At 41.5% G+C, this 15,374-nt stretch overlaps 2 protein-coding genes and 2 long non-coding RNA genes across 8 annotated transcripts in view; 2 read left to right on the top strand and 2 right to left on the bottom strand.

The window, feature by feature from the left end:
- The window catches only part of LOC307215378 (cystathionine beta-synthase-like), a 32,550-nt gene extending 25,219 nt beyond the window's left edge, over window positions 1-7,331 (bottom strand). The window contains exon 1 of one of the 2 annotated variants that reach the window (XM_079974575.1): window positions 7,311-7,331. In XM_079974575.1, the coding sequence (XP_079830701.1) occupies window positions 7,311-7,313 (3 nt within the window). In that variant the 5' untranslated portion in view covers window positions 7,314-7,331. Of the gene's footprint in view, window positions 1-6,941; window positions 7,039-7,310 lie in introns of those variants that run through there. The other variant, XM_079974576.1, reaches the window with a different exon arrangement.
- LOC307215379 lies at window positions 3,356-9,356 on the top strand. Its single transcript, XR_013838492.1, has 3 exons — window positions 3,356-3,501; window positions 8,215-8,357; window positions 9,205-9,356. It is a non-coding gene; the product is annotated as an uncharacterized lncRNA (long non-coding RNA).
- Window positions 9,357-12,580: 3,224 nt separating this feature from the next.
- On the top strand, window positions 12,581-14,039 carry LOC307215380. Its single transcript, XR_013838493.1, has 2 exons — window positions 12,581-13,081; window positions 13,521-14,039. It is a non-coding gene; the product is annotated as an uncharacterized lncRNA (long non-coding RNA).
- Window positions 13,526-15,374, bottom strand: part of LOC307215377 (cystathionine beta-synthase-like) — a 39,332-nt gene continuing 37,483 nt past the window's right edge. For all 4 annotated transcript variants that reach the window (XM_079974571.1, XM_079974572.1, XM_079974573.1 and 1 more), the window contains exon 17: window positions 13,526-15,232. In XM_079974571.1, the coding sequence (XP_079830697.1) occupies window positions 15,123-15,232 (110 nt within the window). In that variant the 3' untranslated portion in view covers window positions 13,526-15,122. The remainder of the gene's footprint in view (window positions 15,233-15,374) is intronic.

Raw genomic sequence — 15,374 nt, forward strand, 5'->3', positions numbered from 1 at the left:
TTAATATTTGAACTGTGTCTATCAAAGAAATAAAGCCTTTGGGTCCAGTAAACTATGTGCCAAAGACTTTAGTGTATTTTAGGATTTAATATGCAGCTTTTCCATCCAAAGGCCATTTGTGTGGGAACTAATAATTGATGGGAACTTTGGCAGGTGTGGAAGGGGAGTTTAACGCTTCCTTCTCTTATCATGGCCCTTGATCCTGAGGCACCCCTCCTTTGAAGCTAGTATTTGCTTCCGAGGGAGTTGGATAGGAAATCCCATCGACACCACTTTTTCGCAATGGCGTCATCCTTCATTTCCCCATACTTCCGCCTAGCAGTGCTACTGAGGCTTTTAGTGAAACTTTGCATCAACTAAAGGCGCAGAGTCCATGCAGAAGCCCATGTGAGAAACAGAAGACAGATTATACCTCATATTCCTTTAATGAACTCAGGTGCGAAGTCATTGCCCTCTTTTTGAATCCCAACTTGGGATCACAGGCGTAAAACGCCGCCGAAACTCTGCCAAGTGATAATTGCTCGGCAGTTTGCCAGGTGGCACAACTGCCACAACGTGTATGGGACTCAGTCAGTTTTGATTATCACAAGTCTGTGATCATGAAGGCGATTGCGAGTGATGTCATTTGAGGAACGCTATAGGAACACGGAAGTATACTAGTATGGGGGTTGTCTGGCTATACAAAGCCTATCTTCCCTTTGCTGCTTGATTCTGTGATTCATGCCTTGGCAATCTCCCTGGCCTACTTGCTATTTTACATAAGGCTGCCTTTGAAGAGTGTTCGAAAAATCATTTGGTTCTAAGTGTGGCTGCACACTACCTGGTGGAAATGAGCCAATGGGAGCAACTTAGCAACTGTGTCAAAAGAATTACAATGGCTTCCCCTTTGTTTCTCAGAATAAATTATTATTATTATTATTATTATTATTATTATTATTATTATTATTTATACTCTGCCTATCTGGCTGGGTTTCCCCAGCCACTCTGGGTAGCTCCTAACAGAATTAAAGGCACAATAGAACATCAAACATTAAAAACTTCCTTCTAAAAGTTAGATAGTTGTTTATTGCCTTGACATCTGATGGGAGGGCGTTCCACAGGGCGGGTGCCACTACTGAGAAGGCCCTCTGCCTCAAGGTGCTGATTTTAACATTTAAAGACATATGTGGTCATGGCCCAGATTACTTTAGGGAACAAAGTGAGCATTCATATACCAAGGTTATCTGAGGGAGCCTTGCTCCAAATCAGGGGTCAGATTGGGGACAACGATGAGTAGGGCCTTCTGCTGTGGTGGCACTGTCACTAAAGGAATCGTCTCCAAAGAACCCAGTTCAGTATTGAGGATAGTTCTAAAAATAATTTACTAAATATTTTAGAAAGTTGTTTCTGTTTATTTGCTATGCAGCTGGACACCTCCAAAGATGCCATAACAAAATTTTGCAAAATGGTTCCTGAGATCAAGGAATTGGTTTTCGTCTCTGTTTGGATGCAGCTGGATGCCATTTTTAATGAAGACGGCAGACTGAACCTTGCTAAACTTCTGATATATTTGTTTAGGAGAGTTGCCAAGCAATGTCAGGCACAAGGCTACTAGTGTAATATAAGTAAATTACAGTGGTACCTCGGGTTAAGCACTTAATTCATTCCGGAGGTCCATTCTTAACCTGAAGCTTTTCTTAACCTGAAGCACCACTTTAGCTAATGGGGCCTCCTGCTGCCACCGCGCTGCCAGAGTACGATTTCTGTTCTCATCCTGAAGCAAAGTTCTTAACCTGAAGCACTATTTCTGGGTTAGCGGAGTCTGTAACCTGAAGTGTATGTAACCTGAAGCATATGTAACCTGAGGTACCACTAACCTATTTCTGGGTTAGCGGAGTCTGTAACCTGAAGTGTATGTAACCTGAAGCATATGTAACCTGAGGTACCACTGTATCTTTCAATTTATTTTAAGCACTCGTTTATCCAGACAATAAGGATAGGTGAAGCCTGGCTGGGATTGCAGCTCTATTGGTGTACATTTATCTGGGAATAACTCCTTTTGAAGTGGGACTTGTTTCTGAGTAAACATGCATAGGATAGCACCAAAAGGAAAGGCGTCTACTGTTCTATATCCAAAATACGCCACATCTTTGCAAGAAGAAATTAAACTAAATTAACTGCAGCAAATCAAGGCATCAGATGAACATTGACTGTGCATTGGGGGAAACCAGTCTCTGTGTTTAAATGCTGTATCAGTTGTGTATTTGCCACATATCAAAAGCACAATCAGGGTATGGGAGTCACACTGCACAATGGCACAGTAAGTATGCTGGTGTTTATGACATTTGGCACTGTTCCCTGGTTTCCAAAGTGCAATACACTCCGGAACATGCACATTCTCTCAGATCCTGACCTCTCAGAACTAATGTAGTGAAAGGTGCATCAGATACAACCCTTTGCTCTGCAGAGCAAGTCACAGGTGTATGTGACACACCCCTCACAGTCACCTGCACCTGCACTTTGCAATTCTCTTTGCAGATAGCATGTTATCACCAAGTACATGTTCCATATTCCAGTTGCCTCTATTTTGGAGATTGCTCCTGTGTGCTTGGGCTACACTGGCTCCCAGTAGGTTTCCGAGCACAATTCAAAGTGTTGGTGCTGACCTTTAAAGCCCTAAATGGCCTTGGTCCAGTATACCTGAAGGAGCGTCTCCACCTCCATCGTTCTGCCTGGACACTGAGGTCCAGCGCCAAGGGTCTTCTGGCGGTTCCCTCACTGCGAGAAGCCAAGTTACAGAGAACCAGGCAGAGGGCCTTCTCGGTAGTGGCACCCGCCCTGTGGAACGCCTCCCACCAGATGTCAAAGAGAAAAATAACTACGGTACCAAACTTTTAGAAGACATCTAAAGGCAGCCCTGTTTAGGGAAGCTTTTAATGTTTAATAGGTTATTGTATTTTAGTGTTTTGTTGGAAGCTGCCCAGAGTGGCTGGGAAACCCAGCCAGATATTATTATTATTATTATTATTATTATTATTATTATTATTATTATTCCTTCCTTCCTTCCTTCCTTCCTTCCTTCCTTCCTTCCTTCCTTCCTTCCTTCCTCATTCTACATACATTCTACCAGCATAGGTTGTGAAGTCTGAGCTAGCCCTCATTTAAAATTACATATCTCTCCAAGTAAAAGATACAGGTTTTTTAATTTTTCATATGTGATACAAAGCAGATTCTGAGCATGTTGTTGTCAGCAAGCCCTTGGTTTAAAAGAGACAGAGAGCTAAAAATATCTACCCAAGACTGACTTCTTCCAATACTAGGTCTGATAACTAATGTTGACATTATATTAGTCACATTTTTTAAAGGTGTAGCAGCCAGAAACAGCTCAAGCAACCAGGAAATGGCTGAAGAGACACACCTCTCTGCAATGTGCAGTGGTCAAAGGTGAGGATTACATCCAACCATTGCAAGACGTCTGGTAATTTTCCAGAGTTCTGCTATCTTATGCATGTCTACTCAAAGGTAAGCGTCCCTTAGCTGAATACTGCGTCTTCAAGGTGCCCCTTCCCTCGCCCCAGTCATAACAAAGCAGTACAAGCTCAGCATTTGGTCCTTTGGATAATTTATTGTGCATATTACACAAGTAGCTAAATGCCGTGCCAAGAGGCAATCCTAGAGTTGCACTTTGAAGGGTGCTTTTAAAATAGTTTGGAAATGGCTGTTCTCGTTTTGGATCCGTCAGCTTTCGTGGTGGAAACTGGTGACTGCCTAATGTAGAAAATTAATCCTGGGGAACTGTGAGCAAAGTCACTTATGCACAAAGCAGAGATAAGCTTAAGTATTATCAGTAGCTGGCTGTCTTAACCAGAAAACTAACCACAGCGGACACAAAGCAGAATGTTTGCAAACAAAGCTGCGCTGGGAGGGTTGAGAAGGCCAGAATCATTGACCTTTATGGGGGGGGGGGGCAAGTGAAGTATTGGGGATGGCATGATGGGGTGGGGATGCTTTGCAGCAGCATATATTACTGACATATGCTCTCCACTTCCTTGAACGGTTTTGTTTCCTCTGAATGAGAGTGTTATTAATGGTGTCTGTGTAATAACTATTTTATTTATAAATATACATGCAGACCATGTTGGATGCAAAGTGACACACCTATAGGAGGCAACAAGGTTGCCGAATCTGCTCTAGATGCTCAGGAAAGACCCTGCACCCTTGGGTGCATCATCTTCAATCAGCTCACAGTTCTGTGCCTGTAGTCTCTGGCTCCCACAAATGCAAACAACAAAACTGGTTCCAAACTCATTTCTTCCCTCCCTTAAGTTCTGAAGACTGCAATCCACGTGCCCTTGCATGGTAGTAAACCCCACCAATTTGGTGAGGATTTATTCTGAGTTTACTTGTATATGATTGCACCGGAAGCATGGTGTCAGCGCCTCAAATTTTGATGCTTATTTTAAAGGCAAAAGACATTCCCAGCTATCAGGGAAATAAGTCTGGGCATTAAACATTGAACTTCTTTTGTTAGATTACATTTATTTGTTTAGTTTGGCTTTATTAGAAACCGTTACCATGCAAATGATAAAACACATGCACTATAGAAACACACACACACACACACCAGTAAGGTCTTTTCTATTTGGTCACAACAGCTCCCACAAACTAGGGAAAAGATGGACACAAATAGTAAAAAAAAATAAAAAAAATAAAATTGTGTCTCATGTAGGTAGAAGTTAAGGGTGAGTTGTGGGTCTGAAATATTTGAATATTATTGGTCTATTACCCAATCCAGGACATGTGATTTCATATAACTTGAGCCAAACTTTAAGGCATGTGCTAAATACTTTTTTAAAAAACAAAAACAACTCCGAATCAATATAAATACTTTTTTTAAAAATACTACCAAGAAAAAATTGTTACATTGTTCACATTATTGTAAACAAAAATCTTCCCTTTTTCCCTTATGGGGTATCCAAGAGCCCGTATAGAGTCCTTACACAGGTTCCCTATTGGTAGGAGAAAATAACAGAGGCCAACCAGAGAATATTGAGAAGCAAAGCAGCTAGTAAGCCCTCAAAATTCCTATCACAACATTGAGGGTACAATTATATAAAGAACCCTAAGAAGATGCACAACTGCTATGGTATGCTTAAGGACAAACGTAGTTTGGAAGGTGAGTCAGTTAATTTGTGCAAGTTTGTGATTGTTCACGTTGCAATTGGTAACTCACAACTAAGCGCATGGAATGCTGCAGTTTCATCGCATGCAGAAGTCTGGCAACCTATTGAACAAACTAGCCACCTATTCCCATCCAACCTGCAGTGGGTAGCAAATAACCAGCCACTAGGAAAGTCTTCCACAGCCTTGCCTCTGGCAGATACCGGTAGGTATGGGCAAATCTGTCCATTTCTGATTCCTGTTTCTCACTATTTCCCATTTTAAATTCAGTTCTCCACATTTCCACATCAGCCTGTAATTCTTTTTGTAATACAAAAACTCCTTATAAAAATTTATCAGGCTTGTAGTGTGAATTTATCCTAACATACACAAGTTTATATGCCATTTCCCCTAATACACTCATTTTTGCAAAACAATTTTCCCTAATATATGAATTATTGCATGCTATCGCCACTAATAGGTGCATTTTTATGAACATTTTGTTTCAGTACGTGCATTTATGTACACCTTACAAAAATGTAAACCTCACTCCCCCTAAAAAAAAGCTATTTGGAACAAGTGAAAAATATGGTAAATGTGAGGTCCTTCTCCCTTAAGGTTTGAGAAGCTGTTTCTTTTAGTGAAACAAGGCAGTGTATTAAAAAGACAAACCAAAGGGTCTTGGGACAGCTAAATGCTACATCCACCACACATTTTTCTCAGTTTTACCACTATCTTAAGATAAGTTTTGGCCACCCTGATTATTTCTCTGAGTTATCTGTCTGGGAGACACTGCCACATTCTACTTTCAAAGAATGCCTTCCCCATACTTACCAGAGAAGATCCACTTAATTTCCTTGTAGCACAAATTTGCTCCCAGGAAGAATTGGACATTTTTGTACACTGTATATTGTTTGTTGCTCTTTGTATACTGCCTCAATGGAAATGTTTTTGAAGTAAAATTAAATAACACTTCCTTTTTAAAATAATGCATTGATACTTGATATCTGGTCGCCACCATGTTTGGGCTGAGCTGCCTAAATAATTTGATAAAATTGCTTGTGGCATCTTGCAATGGCAACTATTTGCAATAAACAGCCTGTCTCCCTCCGACAACTGGTTTTGTTAGCTGGTTTCTGAACAGTATGCATCCTTGTCCCATGTTTGCAATGGTTTGGTGGTTTTAAGCAACTCTTGTGTTTTCCAAAATTTGTCTATCATCTCCTACGTTTAGATATTTAAGCTACAGAAAAGGTCCATGTGCAAATAAACAATGCAATTTCTTCTTAGCAAAGAATGAAATAATAAGAAATCACAAGGTGGAGGTGATGGGAAGAGTGCTATATTATATTAACAGATATGGAAGACACTTGGAAGGCATTACTGTAGTTTAAAGATTCAAATAGTTTCACAGGAGGCCTTTGTCAATGTTTAAGTAGCTTTAGAGGTAATAAACTGATTATTTTGATTATAGGGTTATGTGATAACAAGTCTGAGGGGCAATAATATTTCTTAATTTTCTGCAGAAATCCCCCAAGTTCTATCAAATAAAATAATAAAGAAGGGTTTAGCATAGTAGTCCTAATATGAAAATCCTGGAACTTCTAGATTATTTTTCAGTAACTTGCATAAAAATGCTCATTTTGCAATCTCATCCACCTCTTCAAATGTCAGATAATCAGTAAACATCAATCAAGCAAGAAAAGAAAAAAAGCCACAGACATAAGTGAATCAACACAAAGGATACTAAATCCACTAAAAGGGTGAACCTAAGCACTGAGCTATCAGAAAAGACGACTCACCTGTCTGTCAGCTTGCTTGCTGAGAGTGCCTCTTAATGCTTTTGACTGCTCAGTTATATCTGTGTCTATGATCCAGGAAGCTGATAAGCCTCCTTAGAACACTGCTCAAAGCACAATGATTGGCTCCTCTTGACCCACATCTACTTATTCGTATTCAAAGTACAATTAGACTCCAGGTAGCACTGAGCTGCACGTGGGATATGAATATTTTTCCAGCACTCGTTCACAGACCTAAGTTCAGTCAATCTTGATTGCAAGAGAACACAGAAGTTCTAGAAGAGAAAGAACCCTATCCCTGTTTGCCTGTTTCGCTCCCTGACATTGTAGAACCAGTGTTATATTTCTAGAAAAAGAAGTGCTGGAGCTCACCATGAATGCTGCTCTTGTTCTCTTATAATGGCACTGGTGCCCACCTGAGAGGTGACAGAACTGAGTTCCAGCTGAAAAAAAAGCCTTATGTAGAACCATCTCTGTTCAAGTGAATGTGCTTCAGATAAAATGAGAAACAACCAAGACTCGCCAATTTCTGTTAACTTTTAAAAGGTAGCACCTTGATAGTGGTCTCTTCCAGATAGCCTGCTTACTGCACATTCAGCCAGTATGGTGTAGTGGTTAAGAGCAGTGGACTCGTAATCTGGTGAACCGGGTTCGATTCCCCACTCCTCCACATGCAGCTGCTGGGTGACTTTGGGCTAGTCACACTTCTCTGAAGTCTCTCAGCCCCACTCACCTCACAGAGTGTTTGCTGTGGGGGAGGAAGGGAAAGGAGATTGTGAGCCGCTTTGAGACTCCTTCGGGTAGTGATAAAGTGGGATATCAAATCCAAACTCCACTCCATCCTGATGGGTTAACCCCAGAAATTGTGTAGAGGCTATATAGCATCATGGATTCAAATTGCAGGAAAAGAGATCCCAATTAAACATTGGGAAGAACTTTCTGACATTGAGAACGTACTACTATGGAAGGTGGTTGACTCTCCGTCAGTGGAGGTTTTTTAAACAGATTCTGTCACGGATTCTTTAGCTGTGATACCTGTATTATGGGGTTGGGCTAGCTGGCCCTTGGGACTCCTTCCAACTTTGCAGCTCTATGAGTTTATGTATAGTGGCTTGTCTCCCATGTAGTCTTTGCATTCTGGTCCCACCAGCTGCTGCCATGTAGCCCCTTCCCTTCCACCAGAATAACAACAACCTGCGGCATACTATGAAGATGATAAGTGTTATTGTACTTCTTCACACAGCACACCGTTAAACTGTGAAACTCACTTCCACAGGAGGCAGTGATGTGCACCGACCAAGATGACTTTAAAAGAGAGGGCTGTTGATTGCTACTATCCATTCCACTTTATGTCAGTGGAAATACAGTATGTCTAAAGAAAGTATCTAGGGCGTGGAGTTCATAGACACCTTCCACAAGGTATTTTTATGCATAACAGTAAAAATTGTGTTGTAAGGTTATATAACCCTTATCTTTCTTTTACGTAACAAACAAGCTGTAAAATGTAAACAGCCCAGAATTGATGGGCAAGGGAGAAGCAAGATTATGCGGATATAACTAGCATGTCATTTAACATTTGCAATCTCGTTGTGGTTTCTGTTCCCTGGAGGGTTGGGTGTGTTCGGAACTTCCACTGGCATCAAAGCTGCCAGAAAGAAAACTAACTGTTGGGGTGTTTTGTGCATTGGAGCACTCCTCCCCAACTTTAAGTCCCTCAATATTTAAGTCCCATCATCTTTGACTATTGGCCATGCGGGCTAGAGCTGATGGTGACTGTAATCCTGCAACATCTGGGTACCCAAGTCTCGGGAAGGCTGCATTATAAACAGGATGGTCGCCTCTTTCTGGCAAGCTTCTGAGGTCTTTAACAGGCAGGCAAAAACTCTTAATAGGGAATTGCTGGGGTGGCAAAGCTTCACCCGTTGCATTTTGGCACAGAGCCTCTGCCAGGAGGCATGGGGACAACCTGAATTTAAAAAGTTTGGTAAGGATCACCTCTCAAGAACAGAGAAGACAGAATGTAAGGCTACTTTAAGGATGTCTGCATTAGGCCATCTAGAGCTCGTTCCTTGAAGTTTCCTTGAAAACACACACAACCAGTTCTAACCCATTATGGGACACTGGTCTTGTTTTTGTCATTGTGTATACTGGCTTGCCTCCCAAGTAGTCTAATGAAAATTATAACCATTTTCCTTGCATAGAGAGCACTTCTCAATGTAGTCTGTTCCTCCGCCAAATAGCCTTTTTCTCTAATGTCAACCTGCAGTTCCCACCCATGGGCTTTAGTTCTGCCCTGTGAAGCAACAAATCTTCTGCATCTTTAACAACCCTTCAGATATCAGAGGACTGCTGTCATGTCCCCCCTTGATCTTCTCTTCTCCACACTAAACATATCCAGCTCTTTCAACTGTTCCACATAGGACTGGTCAAAGGCCTGGAAACGATGCCTTATGAGGAACGGCTAAGGGAGCTGGACATGTTTAGCCTGGAGAAGAGGAGGTTAAGGGGTGATATGATAGCCATGTTCAAATATATAAAAGGATGTCACATAGAGGAGGGAGAAAGGTTGTTTTCTGCTGCTCCAGAGAAGCGGACACGGAGCAATGGTTCCAAACTACAAGAAAGAAGATTCCACCTAAACATTAGGAAGAACTTCCTGACAGTAAGAGCTGTTCGACAGTGGAATTTGCTGCCAAGGAGTGTGGTGGAGTCTCCTTCTTTGGAGGTCTTTAAGCAGAGGCTTGACAACCATATGTCAGGAGTGCTCTGATGGTGTTTCCTGCTTGGCAGGGGGTTGGACTCGATGGCCCTTGTGGTCTAGTCCAACTCTATGATTCTATGATTCTATGACTTGATTTCCAGACCATGCTAGTCATCCACTTCTGGACACCTTAGTTTGTCAAAATCCTTCACAAAATACAGCACTTAGAAGTGAGAACAGTACTTTGTATGTGGCCTGAGCCATTCAATAGAGAGCGATGCTGATAATGTAACCTAAGATAGAATAAGAAATACCATTTACCACAATTGGCATATCACCCAGAGTATGGGAACAGTGGGCGGAAACAGACAATATACAGTAAAACTGTAGGCTGTTAGAAGGCTGCTACTCAAACACATGCAAGCTAATGAGCAAGAAGGGCAACTTTTCAGATTTGTTGTGACGATAATGCCACCTATTTCTTTAAACAAAAATGGGAACTTTGGATACTGCCTGGAAGTTCTGTTTAGTCTCATGGCTAATAATGATCACATTTTATTCCTGTGAATTTTTACTACCCCTTTTGCTGTCTTATTCTAGATTAGATCCAAAGAGGACATGCTCCAGGTGTACTTTTTGCACATGCCCCGAGTAATTGCATCTTTCCTTTTGCTTCTTCAAGGCTCTTAGACCATAAGCCATAAAACTACAGTTAAGGTACAGATTAGAGTCCAAGGGCACACACACAGATGCACACACACTTCTATACTCTGTGTACTTAACCACCTTGATAAGCTTTGAAACCTATCATTTTGAATTAATTTTGGAACTAAATGACAAGAGATCTGTTTTTATTGTACAAATAAATGTCACCTACTGGTAGGCTGATATATAGTGTTCTGAATTTGTGGGTGCCTGATCTCTCCATTCTGCGGATCTAGCAAATGTTAGAATTTAATTGAGGTTTGGGGTGTTAAGACGGGCGCCAGACCCCTCTAATCCCTGGATCCAGCAAGTTTTAAAATCTAATCAAGTCAAGGTAGCTTCCAGTGAGGTGATACCCTGGGTGGTATACCATTAAGGGAGTTAAAAGTGTAATTGTGTTTTATTATTTGTTTATGAGTGTGTGTGTTCTAATGCCTTTTCTAACTTGTCTGTTAATTTTCTACAAGGAAACTGTATTTTGCTGTTTGTTTGTACATCCGGGGACAGATGTCTTAGTTGTTAGGAGTTTGTGGGTGCCAGGCCCCTCCAATCCCTGGATCCAGAAAACGTTAAAATCCAATCAAGCCAAACTAACTTCCTCTGAGGTGATAATGTGCCATTAAGGGGAATTAAGTGTCTCTGTAGGAGATGGCAAATGGGTGGGGCTCCTCCCTCAACTCCCAGATAGTGAGGACAAAAAACAGAATTGAGGAGTGATGTGACCTAGAAGCAAAGCAGCAGGCAGAGATGCTAATGCTGTGAACTCCTCCGTCATAGGTTCAGGTTGTATATATGCATAAATAAATTATATGTCCTAAAGACATCATAGTCTCCACTGTGCCTCACTTCTAAAAGTAAACATGAACCCTGGGAAATATTCCCACAGCATGGGGAGCTCCTTGAAGGCATCAGTTGATTTGCTAGGGTAGTATGGTGGCAGAAGGAGGAGAATCCTCTCTCAGGCTCTTGGGGAAATCTTTGGGGAGGGGGGCAGAATGGCACTTCACTTTTAAAAGAATGGCGCCCTTCCTCTTTTCCTCATGTAGATGAAACTTTCCCAGCAGCTGTGCCACAAATATAGCTAGGTGGTGGTTGTTTTGAAAAAGCTTGCCATATTAATCATTGTGGCATTCAGTTACAAAATGTAAATATCTTTTTCTCCATTAATTGCACCTCTATTGAAAGGACTCCTGGTGATTTTGGGAAAGACTTGTAATCTTTTTAAACTTTGTCTCCTCAGACAACCCAGTAATTGAGAGGTAAAGACACAGAACTATTTTTCTAAGGGGATATTTATTACTTATGAAAGTAATGCTGTGGACTGAAGTCCTCTATTTATCTACAGAACAAGTACAGCACAGAACACACTGTGCTCAACTTAACCCTATTGTTTCACCTACACGTAATAGGGTGAATGAGGGCAGCCTCATTTTTAATCAGTCAGTTGCTGCACTGACTGATTTAAAAAAGGCCCCATCTGGCCCTATCTCTATCCAGCTAGACCCCATTTTCCTAAAAAGGAAAGGATAAACCAGCCATTTTAACATCTCAGTGCACTTGAGATAGGGAGGGGACAGAATGTCGATCAGGGTCTGCTGGTTGATACCTGGTGAATTTTCAGCAATCAGCAAAGTGTTACTGAGTCAGCTATCTTAACTAAAGAAATAAACTAGGCTGCTCACCTAAACTAGGCTGCTGCAAAAGTTAATCAAGAGTGGATTTACACGTGAAAGGACCTTAAGTCCAGTACTGAAAACTAATTCCTAGGTTCAGAATGAACTCCAATGCATTATCTTATTTCATTCTGTCTGCATATTTCTTAGATATGGCTCAGGGTTGGCTGATCTTCGGGTTCTACTTTTTAAAAAAGAAGTTAAGTAGCCCTAAACAATCCTGAAGTCTGCCCACACCTCCTGACCCACAAAACCGATTTGTGGCTGCAAGCAGTTCTAACATCCTCTAACATTTGTGGAGATGTTCAAGAAACAGAAGAAATGCTGCATGAAGAAATTCAGTGAGAGTGCAGAGATGCTGCGGTACAACAGTTTATAAAGCCGGCCTCTCTCTAGTTTTGTAAACGTGAAGATCAAGGTCACTTCAGGAACAATTCATGGTCTGGTGTACATCCTCCTCCAAGGATGCACAATTTAACACCCACCCAAGCTGAGCGATCTGCATTAGTGCAAATACATTAGGCGCATCTGCCAAAGACAGAGGCAATACCGTATGTACCTCTGTCAATCCCATCAGATTAAGGGCTCCAGGATCAATTTCTAAAGACTTGGACTAATTTGTTTTAAAAAAAAAAAAAAAAAAAAAAAACTTCCACAGTAATGTACTCCCAACTTGGCAGACCAGACAATGCTACAACCAGTATTATAACTGCAAAAACAAGAATTAGCTTCCATTTCAGATTTCATGTATACGGGCATATGGATATTGTTTTCTGGATACCCAACCCTGCTTGTTGTTAAAGACTCCAGCACAAACCAGACACAGGGCCTGGTTGAAGTTTCTGCCGGACTGAAAACTGCCTCCAAAAATATGATTGGTGCCACGATCTCTTACACTGCTGCTGACCAGTTGGAGAATAGGGAGGGGACACTGGATCAATGCATCCCTGCCCCCAAACAAAGGATCACTGTGATTCACCCCCTCTGAACCCATATGTCTGCAGTCAGAAGTACTTCAAAGACAAGAAAATGGATGATGATAATGATAATAACAAACTGTAATGGTTCTAGGGGTTGCTCGTGCGTAAATTGGCCCCACACCTGGTTGGGTTGCCTGAGTGAACCCTTTCTGTCCGGACAACCACTCACCCGTGGCTGTCTCAATCGCTGGCAGAATCCGTCAGTGGGCGTTTCTTGAACTTCTTCCAGCAAAGAAGCTCTTTGACGCCTAGTCTCCTCCTACTCTCCCTGTGTGGAAGCCTTCTGCGCAGGGAGGGTGTGGGCTGTGGAGGACCCGTGCTCTCCCCGCTGGTCTCCGGCGAGGAGTCATGGAGCCACCTCGCCGATTCCCCCATCTACCCCCCTTCTCCACTGGTGCTACGCTGATTTCCTTCCCCAGCAGATGGGCTGCTTCTCTCCCTCCCGGGACTCTCTCCGGAATCCCTCTGGAGCCCTCCCTCTCCCTCTGGCTCCGATGGCAGTTCCCTGACACAAACTATGCAGTCTAGTTAGTTTGTCAGAAATGAAATAATTTTTATTTAGCTTTTTTGGAACAAAACTTTTAGAAACATATGGATCTGCTTTTTTCATAATGCTAAAATGCTAATGCTTGGTGATTACAATATTGAACAAAATATTGGACAACGGGTATTTCATCTGCTATATAAACTGGACCAAACTGAATTTACACTAAGAAAGCATCTAGAGGTAAGTTTTATATATAAATCTGAGTTTTCTACATGAAACCAATGTTCTTATGCACACTTCATGTTTGATTGTAGCAAGAGGGTTTTCTGACATAAAACACAAGTATAGATAGAATGGCAAAAAACAAAACAAAACAAATCACAGTATCGGTATCATGCTTCTTAAAAATTTCCAGTGAAAATTAGAGGAAGTCGCAGAAGGGAAAACGACATCAATTCAATTAAACAAATTCACCTGAGTAAATGAAGAGCCAAATGTGTTTCCCGTATCCCCCATAAAGACTAACATAACACCCCCAAGCCAAACATAACACAATATTAGCTTACTCATGTGCAAAGTAGAACGGAAGCTGGCGTAAAGCAACACAATATAACAAATGTAGACATACTTCTAGCTAAGAATCATCATTAAGAGTTTCCATGAAAGATTAGGGCATTTGTTAAACTTTCTTTGGCCTACACAGAGTGGCTATTATAGAATAATTTTGGTGTTCAATAGTCTATTAGTCAAATTGTCCAAGGTTAGGTAATGGAAATAAAAACTCTCCATATTACACCTGGCAGAGTCAATGACCTAAAGCAACGGAGAATTTAGTGTTCTTTGATGTTGCTGCTGTACATCTGTTTACCTTATGAGCAACGTGCAGACAATAATCCAGACTGTAAATTGGCAACACAAAGAGATAATTTGCAGTGTGGCTGAAAAAAACACTGCATCCACTTACAAGTGAAAAAGCAGTGTTGAATTATTTCCTTGCCCTGCCCCATCTCCATGATTTTCCCAGAGTGCGGAAGAGGATATCAAACATCTAGTAAGGGAGAACTGAATGTTATTTTGTGTGTTTTCAGTACAGAAGACAGGATCCTCGACACCTAGCAGGTTGTAATGTGAATAAGATGCCTAAGGTTGCAGCTAGGCCTCCCAAGCCTGCAACACTAGTGAGGAAGAGTTTGAAGGTACATTGCACTCATGAAAGCAGGAACGGTGTGCTTTGGGGAGAACCCCATGTGGCCACTATCAGAGACATTAACGGTTTGGTCACCCCAGCCATTATTGCTAGTTCCGCAGTTCTGGGTTCTGCAACTCAGCTGTATCATAGCAAAAGAGAACCAATCTTTGTGGAGGAGACAACCTCTCACTGAACAGCAGCGATCCTGATGACTACCATAAATTCAGTTTGGGTTACTTTTTCAGCATGCTCCTTAGCATACTGGAAGTTATGACTGCAGAACCTTGCTTACAACCCATGTGGTTCCACTAATGATGCTTGGTTTATTTGGTTAGATTAAAAAAATAAAATCAAATTGAGATTGTCATAACAAAAATGGGAAGGAAAAAAAAAGATAATTAAAACCCTAAAAGCTACTGAAGCAGCTGCCACCAATGTGCTTCTTGAAATTAGGTTGCCTTTCTTCGTCGTTCCTGGGCAGTCACAAAGTTGAGTAAGTCGATTGCTGTGACAACACCAAAGACCATTTGCTTTTTGCTGGATTGGCCATTGCTGTGATCTATAGAGGGGAGAAGAACATGACAAGGCATGAGTTGAGGAACCAAACCCTAACATACACAATTTTCAAACTACTACTTGTGTCTCAAGGCATGAGTATCTTCTCCTGCACTGTATATGTTTTGGTTACTGAAAATGTATTT

This window comes from Podarcis cretensis (assembly GCF_951804945.1).
Source record: "Podarcis cretensis genome assembly, chromosome: 4".
Lineage (NCBI taxonomy): Eukaryota > Metazoa > Chordata > Lepidosauria > Squamata > Lacertidae > Podarcis > Podarcis cretensis.